Source organism: Urocampus carinirostris, chromosome 2 (assembly GCF_059441175.1).
Source record: "Urocampus carinirostris isolate Australia breed hairy pipefish chromosome 2, RoL_Ucar_1.0, whole genome shotgun sequence".
Classification (NCBI taxonomy): Eukaryota; Metazoa; Chordata; class Actinopteri; order Syngnathiformes; family Syngnathidae; genus Urocampus; species Urocampus carinirostris.
Window position 1 is genome coordinate 36,683,365 of NC_142350.1, and position 10,543 is coordinate 36,693,907.

The 10,543-nt window shown below is 37.4% G+C and overlaps 1 protein-coding gene across 2 annotated transcripts; it reads left to right on the top strand.

Moving 5' to 3' along the window:
• The first annotated feature begins 908 nt into the window (after nucleotides 1-908).
• LOC148371780 (dynein regulatory complex protein 9-like) lies at nucleotides 909-7,746 on the top strand. Of its 2 annotated transcripts, none has more exons than XM_088327934.1 (10): nucleotides 909-985; nucleotides 2,126-2,254; nucleotides 2,352-2,380; nucleotides 2,480-2,602; nucleotides 3,828-3,912; nucleotides 3,995-4,156; nucleotides 4,970-5,044; nucleotides 5,702-5,833; nucleotides 5,903-5,992; nucleotides 7,399-7,746. In XM_088327934.1, exons 1-10 carry the CDS (start codon nucleotides 980-982, stop codon nucleotides 7,513-7,515), a joined length of 948 nt encoding a protein of 315 aa, XP_088184060.1. In that variant the 5' UTR covers nucleotides 909-979; the 3' UTR covers nucleotides 7,516-7,746. The 2 variants fall into 2 exon arrangements, with proteins under 2 accessions (XP_088184060.1, XP_088184061.1); XM_088327935.1 differs by having other exon boundaries at nucleotides 5,908-5,992.
• Nucleotides 7,747-10,543: the final 2,797 nt, after the last annotated feature.

The window sequence follows — 10,543 nt, forward strand, 5'->3', positions numbered from 1 at the left end:
CAATTATGGGTACCATCCGGTATACACAGACTATCACGAAACGGCAAATCAATCAAGTCAAGTGAGTTCGCCGCGGTAGCCTCTATCTTGGTATCCTTTTTTTTTTGTTGCAAACGAAGCGAGCGGTTTGATGCTACTGTGCGCATGCGTCTGCCGCCTGGAGATTTCCCATCATGCATTATTCCGTGGTAGTTGTGTAATGAAAGGAAGTCCATCTCTTTTTCGGTTCAACTCATAAAAGAGAGCCGACTCTCAAACGACTCACTTGCTTTCATGCATTATATTACGAATTATTATGTTGTACAAAGAAGTTAAGAAAAAGAAGGAAGTATAAAAGGAGAAAATGAAAAAAGACAGGTTTGTGGTCATCCCTTTAAACAGTATATTACCAACAATGATTTAATGCAGATAATGAATTAATAATTTTAATAAGAAAATTATACTTAAATATATTTGCATGTATTTTTTCCTTCTACAGTGAACTTTTTTAATAATAAACCTCATTAATGTCGAGCAACTCAGTATCGCACAACAAAATGTTAATTAACAATATATATGATATAACGAAACACGTGTACATTATAACATGTTAAAATACATAAATAAACACGTTAGAAAGAAAATATGGTGTAAGATTATTTTGTAGTTTGTAAGGGAAAATACGACAGTTTGTAAGGGCATGGAGACGTGGAGGTTGACAGGTATGCGTCAACATATGTTTCAGTATCTTTATTAATGTTCTCATATTTTTGAATAAATAGTCAAATTAGGCAGGTTGTACAGGTATATTCAAATGTGCAACACTGTAAATATTGTCGTGTTTGGCGTTCTTTATTTTCTTCGACGCGTCCATGTGTCAATTTTGATTGGCCAGTTTCCTCACGTGATACTTCAGTTACCATAGCAACATGTAAACGATCACAAGTAGTCACAGTGTTTGATTTTATGGAGGATTTTTAATTCTTCACACGATTATGTCATGGAGGTAAGTGCATTATTACTTGCCATTTTGTATCTTGAATTTATTTCCCCCCTTAATATTATTTCATAATGTCAACTGAAAATGTCTCTTGAACCTATTACAACTCGCCAGCGAGGAATACACTTATTTTAAGGCATTTTCATGTGTGGAAATATGTATTATTTCCATGTTCAAATGCATATTAAGACATGAATGGTTTTTTTATAATTTGAAATGTGATTTGTTGTTTCGCAGACACCACACGGTTTATTTCTATTTTTTAAATATCTGCAGTTTAAAGTGATATTGTGTATTATTTAGAGCCTCCCAGGAACAAAACAAACGTCTTTCTTCAAGAAAAACAATATTGATTGAAATAAAAAGCACAAATACATGTCAAGAAATGTGTCCGCCTTTCTTCCTTCTGCTTTGGATCTCTCGCTTTTGGTTGCACTGACTATACAATACAGCGACATTATAACGATGGCAGCACAAACGAGCGCAGCGGCTAATAGCACTTCAGCTAGTTTTATGTTTCAATTAAATTTGATTCAATCTAGTGGTTAAAAATGACACAGTGTTCCTTTAAGCATCATCAACAACATATATTAATACATACAATAATACAATAATGATACATACTGCCCCCTTATTAACTTTACTTTGTTTTTATCAGGTATTCATTACTTGCTTCTTTTCTTTTTCTATTATTATTGTTTGATATTCTGTGTACAGCAACCCTATGTGTCCTGAAAAGCACTTTGAAGTATGATGATGATTTTGTGTTTTCTGGTTGTTTTACCTTATACTGCAGCACACAGGTCTACTGTGACCACAACGGGTCAAGCTAAAATATGTTTATTTTTTTGTTGTGTTTGGGGATTTTATCAAATAATGGCCTAACCTGAGCGACAAGTGTGTGTACAGGTCAAACTAAAACATTTACTTACATCATAGGCCATCATAGGCCAATCATGTTGCTGTTCTTTGAATCCCACACCTATAGGGCTGATCTGCCTTATCTGAAGGCTTCTCTCCCGGTCATCATTGCAAGTTCAAAATCCATTGATGCCTTTCACCTTATTTTAAATGTTTACATAAGTTCAAACTTAACAAAGATTTTTTAAACGATGACCTTAATTTTTTTCTTTCTGTCTTGTCCAGTTGTGTCTGTCCCGTGTCCAGAGTCTTAGACTTGCCGCCGTACTGGAGGAGTGTGCAGACCAGCTGGACATTCTAGAACATGCACTGACCTTCCAGATACACAAAGTGTGTAACACCGAAAAGTCACAGGTGATTGTGCTGGACAATTCACAGTAAACACTAAAAGTACTACGTGCTTTCTCATGTAATGACTATGTTGCTGTTTTCGATTTTCTTGAACCTTTAGGCAAGAGTAAAAAAAGTCAAACGTGATTGGTGAGTACTGACAAATACTGCGATCAAATCGTTACAATGACAAATGATTTTACCTAGAGACGGATGGTAAACCCTGCCATGTTTATTCTTTATGTCCAGTCACTACATCTCTCAGCATTTCTCCAAGTTACGGGTTGAGCTTGAGGAAAAACAGAGCTTCACTTGTCTGCTCCAAGTTGTTGATGGACAGGACAAGGAGAAGAATGCTGAGAGCAGTAAAAGGTTAACTAACTTAACTATTAACATCAAGTCAAAATTAAACATAAATAACTTATTGGGAAACAACTGCATATTAAGTGTTTTTCATGAACCCACTCGGGGTATAGCGGAAGCCAAGTGCAGAAACACTGATTCGTTCAAACAGTTGTCCTTTATTCGGGCAGGGTTCGGTACACAGTAAGTGAGGAAACGAGATGTCAGTGTTTCATTAAGTTTAAAGTTTGTCACGCAGTGCTCGGGATCTGGAAAGGCAGGCAAGAATTCGGTACACTGGAATGACAAGACACTGAGACAAGAGTTCTTGGGATGTGACATGGAAAACAAAAAACTGGCACAGAGCCAAGGAAACACTGGAATAACAAGACACTGAGACAAGAGTGCTTGGGACATGGCATGGAAGACAAAAAAAACTGAGTGTTTAGTGACAAGGGAGAATCGTGATGTGAGGGAAATCAAGACAAGTGACCACAGCTAAGAGGAATATTAAACTGGGAAGTGAGTGACCAAATAAGGGACGGTTGAGAATGATAGGAGAGAGAAGATAGATGTATGGGAGAAAGAGGGAGAGAGATGGAGAAAGAGAGAAAGGGAGAGAATGTGATAGAGAGAGGGTGAGAGAGGGAGAGAGAGATAGAAAATGACACCTGCTCCCACACTGTAAAAGTGTATTATAATCTGAAAAAAAATCTTGTTCTTGCTACATTGGCAGATAGTTTTGCTCATTTTATACGTAATTTTTAAAATATTTTTCCCTCAATGCTTTGAGGCTCACAATGAGGAAAGATTATAGGAAAATAACAAAAAAAATACTAAAGTAAAACAAGAAAAGTAAAACTAGAACATTTTTTTTCAAATATAAGACTTTTTATTGCAGACTTGTCGAAGTAGATTAGCTCTTCCAAATGTGAAAAAATGCTCTTTTTTAAATGAAACAAATAATATTCTATTTGTAACAATGAGGTGACAAAGATTTGTTACAATAACTATTTTCACTGTTTGACGATCAACCGCTGGGCGCCCCAAAAATAAAATGATATTCGCGCATAGCCCAGGGTAATATATTTAGTTAAGCAACATGAATTAGTATATGCTAAGCCTGTGAAAAGTGCTATATTGTTAAATTATGTCACACCCATCATTTGCTTTTCTGTTGCAATGGTGCAATTAAATATGTATTAAATCAGGTCAAACATGTGTTTATTAATATATTGGATAATTTGCTCTCAAGAGAGGCCAAGAGGGAGATGGAAATGAGGAGGCAAAAACTTCCAAAGGAGCAGGAGACACTGCAGGAGAAAGTGGATCAACTGAAGGTGACACCACATGGTCGATTGAAATAAGCATTGGTTGTTGTGAATAAATGTATTTTTGACTTTCATATGTCCTCTGTATCAGGAATTGCAAACAATGCATGACGATCTCAACGACCGGCTTCACAGACTAATTGAATCAAATGCCGCGAGAAAAGAACTTGAGGATAGAAGCACTGAACAGAAGCTTCAGAAAACAGAAAATGAGATGACAGAGGCTGAGAAGCGACTTCAAGACAAAGTGGAGGTGAGTTTAGCTGGCCATTATTTTTGGAATAAGTTCGTCATTATTTTCCTTTCGTTTAACCATCCATACATTATCAGTTTGATTTTCTGTCCATCCATCCCATCACTGAATTGTGTGGTTTAATTAATTCATCAATTTATTTATTGTTTATATATCAAGTCAAGTTAAGTCATGTTTATTCGTATAGCCCTTAATCACAAAGAGTCTCAAAGGGCTGCACAGACCACCGATTTTTGCAAACCACAGACTATTATGATACCATCCCCTGATCTAAAACCTACATGAGGGCGAATAATACACAGATATTGTCAACATAAAATATAGGTTATTCATATGCTATAGAATAGAAATGTGTTTTAAGCTCAGATTTAAACATTTCCACTGAGGTTGCAGATCGAATCTCAGGGGGAAGAGCATTCCAGCACCGGGGCCCGAATGGAGAACACTCTCGAACCTGCGGATCTCTTCCTGGTTCTCGGGATCACTAGTAGACCAGCATTTTCGGGGCAAAGGCTCCAGACCGTAATAAAGGGTGAAATTAAATCTGAAAGATATGAGGGAGAAAGTCCTTGCATGATTTTGTATACTACCAACAGAACCTTAAAATCACATCTTAAGCTAACAGCGGGCCAATGCATGTTAGCTAAAATCGGGGTAATATATATTACATATATATATAAGTATCCAATCTCAACCAACGCTCGATTTTTGTCTAAAAATAATCAAAAATAAAACCATATGGCTACATCCACTACCAAATCAGATGATCAATGCCAATTTGTACGCTAATACTATGTCTCTTGTCTCTATCAGGTGCTGGTAGACCATTTAAAACTACAGGAGAGAGTTCACGAAGAATCCAAGATCTTCCTAAAAAAGAATAATGCGGTTGGTTGAACAAAAAGTTGGTATGAAGTTTGGCGAACTGAAAGAGACTACTGACTCAAATATTTTACATGAAAAATACTTCTGATCAACATAACCAAATAGGAAAAAGCAAGTACTGTACCTTAGACCATAGCATAGCATAGCATAGCATAGCATAGCATAGCATAGCATAGCATGGTATGATATGTTTTTTATGGACTGTTTTACCTAGGGGGCCACCAGAGATCAATTCTGGGTGAGGCTGGGCCAAAATGGGTTTTCCACAAGAAAAGTTCTGATTAGAAAAATTCCACTGTTTTCAAATATATTTTTAACATTTCTCGATACAAAATAAGACTTAAAAAAAACAACACCAAAAAAAAACTCCATATTAATGAGGTATGTTAGCTTATTGTACGATATTATCTTGCACTTCAGGATTGCGCTTTTCAATATTGTGTATTATAAGTTATAATACAAATTCTATTTCTATTTCTATGGAAATTAATCAATCTGGAATAATTTATTCCTAAATATACATAGGTTGCACTCACATTAAACTTTCTTACTAAGGCTGGGACCTCAAACTATCATCCTGGCTGCACTTGGCCTGCTGGGCAGCGAGTTTGAGACCCCTGTTATAGATCAATTAGATCTGACGTTCATCTCACTGAACAGGAACTACAAGAGACGCTCCTGCAGTGGCAAGATTGCACTGAGAAGAACATGCAGGAGAAGGAGCAGCATCTCTTGCGTACCCGCCAGAGGAGAGCGACTAATTTGGAAACTCTGACGACAATGCAAAAGAAGGTGAACCACGACCACCGGCGTCCTCTATGACGATTCACTTTTGATTGATATGTGTGAGAATGTGTTTAGTACAGCGAGATGGAGGAGGTCGTGAAGGAAGAAAGGGAGGAGGAAGAAAGACTGCGCCAGCTGGAGCTTAAGAATAAAGCTGCCCTCAAGGTTAGATTTTTTTTTCATTTCTGTTTGATCACAAATTCCAAGTGTTTAGCAGGGGCTGTTGTGTTGAAGATGTTTATATCGGCGATTACCGTCATCTTATCACTTAACACTAATGGAAAAACTATTTGATTATTAGATGATGTAATAAAAATGATAATGCAGTTTGCTACCACTCACTATATGTATCACCGTGCCAAACCATAATTACAATTAGATTCTCTATTGTCATTCATAAAAACGTTACCAAGATTGTTTATAATGACATAAGACATGGCATTCCAGAATAAACAAAATAATACTGATAAAAAAACACGATAAAAAAACACGATGAAAAAGAATGTCACTCTAAATTGGTAAATAAGGCAGTGTTTGTGTGGTGGAATGGTGAACAGTTCAAGGTGTAAACAGCAGAGAGCTTGGCACAGGTCCTTGGGGGGAAGCCTTGCGAGTTGGGGAGGAAGAGTTTCACAGGCCGCTGCAACTGGAAAGAAAAATGGAGGGGGGATGGCCTAGGTGGGATAGAGTCTCTACCAATATCCCCGGGATGATGGTCTTTAACACCAAGCTGAAGTCCAGGAAAAGCAACCTGTGGCTCAGCGCAGTATGAATAACGGTATTTATGGTATCATCTGTAGAGCGGTTTTGCCCTCTAGGCAAACTGATAAAGGTCCAGTCTGGGGGATATAGTCTTAAATGTGCTGGAACATCAACATCGATTCTATTCTTCTGGCGAAATGGTCCTCAAGTCTTCTCGTAATCTTGACCTTGGAAACTCAATGCCTCCCCTCAAGTCAGCCCTGGTCGAGCAGTATAAGTATTTTTCAGTGATTCAGTTCTTGAAAAGAGTACGAATTTTGCTGGTTATCCAGGGTTTTTGATCGGGAAAGACCCTGATTCCTTTATGTGATTTAACATTGTCTATAAAGGTTTTTACATCAGAAAGTACAGTGTAATTGTATACCTGTTGGTCATGGTCTTCAAACACACCCCAGCAAGTCTGTTATAAGCAGTCCTGCAGCCAAGAGAGAGCGCCTTCAGGCCATGTTTGAATTTTCGCTGTCAGAGGCTTTTTTTGTCCAGAGGGGTGTATATTTGGGGGAAGAGGTGATCGGATCCATCAAGGTGGGAGAAGGGGGCGGTTCTTCATATTTATGATGTCGCTAAACACATTTTCCAGTGTTTTATTCCCCCTGATTCCATGGTTCACATATCGAATTAATTTAGGCTTTTTAGTCTTTACATGCGTCTGATTAAGTCACCGACAATGATCGACACTGTTTGTAACTAGAAGCAAGAAAGGACGGTGAGAAAGGTAGAATCCAGTGGAATGTAAACAGCCATCACAATGTTGTTATAAAGGGTGTATGGAACGCAGTAAGATAACTCCATGACGTTGACCCTCTTAGGTGCAGTCTTGGTGGAGAGGCGTCATGGTCCGGAAAGGATTCGGCATTTATCGGAAAGTAGAAGAGAAGAAAAGCAAAAAGAAGGGAAAGAAAGAAGGGAAGAAAAAGAAGAAATGAGTTCAATTAATTTATACTCCCTCATGTGCTCCTTTTCAAGTCAAGTCATGTTTATTTGTATAGCCCTTAATCACAGAGTCTCAAAGGGCTGCACAGACCACAGATTATTGCAAACTACAGACTATTATTACACCATCCCCTGATCTGAGACCTACATGAGGGCAAGGAAAAACTCACAATAACAATCAATTAAATGCACTGTTGTGTATTTGTTAAAAAATAAAAATAAATAATTTACTTGTATTGTCATTCTTTGTAACAATGTACACAGAACGAAATGTCGATACACCTGACCCGTACAGTTAAACTGTAGCGAGCCGATGCAACTGCTATCATTAAAAAGAGTGGAATCATCATTATCACCCACATTTTGCCATCTTAAAAATCGAGATGTTCCTTCAAACTTTCAATGATTCATTAAGGGTTTATTGATGAGCAAGACTTAAAAGTATTTAGGTTACATTGTGTAATATTGAGTGAAATCTACTTGATAACATGTATGCGATTTATAACAGTAAAAATCAAAGTCTAATGTTTAGATGGTTAATATTCAACCCGTAAAAACTCTACACTTCACACTTCATACAAGACAAATTTACAACTTTGTCTCACGAGTCTATGTGATCTTTTATGATTAGACGCAGCAATTTTAACTATAAGTTTGTATGTTTTCTTGTAGTTTTCTTTATAGGGAAAAAACATGAATCAATTACAATGAGATCCAATTAAGTATGATTCAAAACAAAAGTACAAAATATTTTTAGTTATACTGGGAAAAAATGTATGCGGCATGTAGGTTGTTTCATACTTTTATCAACTACGCAGAAGTGTATCTAAAATGACCTTTTACAAGTAATGTCCACTAGGGCGCGGTAAAAACTAACAAATACAAAATGTGCAATAAGCAAGGCAGATGTAAGTATCATCCATCCATCCATTTCTGCACCGCTTATCCTCAGTAGGGTCGCGGGGTGTTAGTATTATGATTATTATTTTATTTATTTAGTCAGTTATTTATTTCACAAAATAATTTACACAAAACTATGAAATGAAATACAAACGTTCAAACAGTCAACTACGCACAACAAAATATTTAAAGCAGATAGTCTGAGACATGCTGTGGCACCGTCTGCTGCAAGAACGCACAATACGCCTGTCTAATGAATATGTGCTGACATCATCAAGAGGTCCATTAAAAGGCACAGCATGTTTAAAAGCAAGGAAATACACACAGAAAATCTTATTAATATTTGAGTATGTTGCAATTAATAATACGGCTCACTGATCCCTTAACCGGTGGATACCACTGTGTTTTGCGCAAGTACAGCCTGGTGGCTCCCATCTCTCTCCAGCCCTTTTGTCGGGTAGGGGTTCGCTCCCCCACAAGAAACAGTAGCCGGAGAAGCCTCCTGATCTGACTCAGATAAAGCACCGTTATCGTCTGGTCGCCGCCAGGGTGAGCAGTGCAAACATGTATGTGTCTTTCTAAAGACAATCATGGTGTTGGGAATGTCATGGTTTGGGGCTGCATGAGTCAAATTGGAATTGGTGAGTTGTATTTCAGAAAGGGAAACACTCAAGGATGTAATGTGAAATACTGGAGCAAGGAATGATCCCCACCCTCCAGAAACTGGGTTGCAGAACAATGTTCCATCCTTACAATGACCCCAAATACACCTCTTAAGATGACCAAGGCTTTTCTAAAAGGGCTAAGGGTAAAGGGGATGGATTGACCAAGCACGCCTCAAGATCTTAATCCAATAGATCATTTTTAGGGCATCCTTAAGCAGAAGGTGGAGAAGCACAAGATTTTTAATATCCCCTATCTTAGTGATGTTGTCATAGAGGAGTGGAACAGCTTTCTAGTGGCAATTTGTGAGGCTCTGGTGAAATCCATGACCAGAAGGATTACCGTGAAAGTGGTTCTGAAACATCATGGTGGGCACACAAAATATTGATCTTCAGGAACTTTAACTTCAGGGTGTACTCACTTTTGCTACCTGGGGTTTAGCTACTATTAGCTATATTTTACGTTTTATATGGGTACAAAAACCTAACTAAAAGCTGGGCTAAAAATGTGAGAAGATTAATTGTACTTTTTAGTCACTGAGTGTCAGTAGTTCGTATTTATCCTTATGATTTTTAGCACATGTTTATTTGCACTATGCAACACAGCTACGTGTAGTGGTCAAATAATACACGCTGTCCTTTTAAATGAGCTTGACTTTCCAAAAATAGGTCATTTTCTTTTTCTCCTAAAACCCTCCCTTCAAAATTGGCCATTACTTAAAATGTTGGTTTGTTGAAAACATCACAAAAAAATATCTCAATTTTTCCCTACAACAAATATACTTTGTTGTTTGTTCAAAATAACCCAACCAAATGGGTGGTGTACCGTTCAACAATAAGCAGGTAGTTGCCTTGCATGGCTGACACTGCTATTGGTGTGTGAGTGTGTGTGAATGGGTAAGTGTGAAGCACATTGTAAGCGCTTTAGGAGGTCTTCAGTGACTTGAAAAGCGCTCTATAAATGCAAACCATTTACATTTTACATTTACATTTTTTAGGGGACAAAATACATTGCATTATACCCTTTTACATTGTGTCACAGCAATGTTTCTTCTGGGTTGTTTAATTAAACATTCTGATGAAATCTCTGCAGAAATGCGAGGAGTCGACTCACTTTTGTGACATACTGTAGTTCTCTTTTTGACTTCGAAACAGTGAATTTCTCCAAAATGTGGGAGATTTTCATGCCTGGTTTATTATTACCTTGAAATTTTTATTCGCGTTGTTTTGGATTGTCTCGCAAAATTTCGTCTGCAATGATGAGATTTTTTGGTTTGAACAAATTTATTGACACTAATAACAGAAAACAATCATGACAATCTCAACAGCAATTAAGCACATTCACAATATTATATTCCAATATGACGTTTTTAACAGCAAACACAATGTGAGGTTTGAACAACCCTTCTCGAAAATCTTATTAGCAATCAAGCATATTCACAATTTTATTATATAACAT

Bases quoted from the DNA above. Each gene is read 5' to 3' on its own strand.
- LOC148371780 (XM_088327934.1), top strand. The intron at 2,255-2,351 runs GTGATTGTGCTG...TTGAACCTTTAG, and splicing joins GTAACACCGAAAAGTCACAG to GCAAGAGTAAAAAAAGTCAA. The intron at 2,381-2,479 runs GTGAGTACTGAC...CTTTATGTCCAG, and splicing joins AAAAAAGTCAAACGTGATTG to TCACTACATCTCTCAGCATT.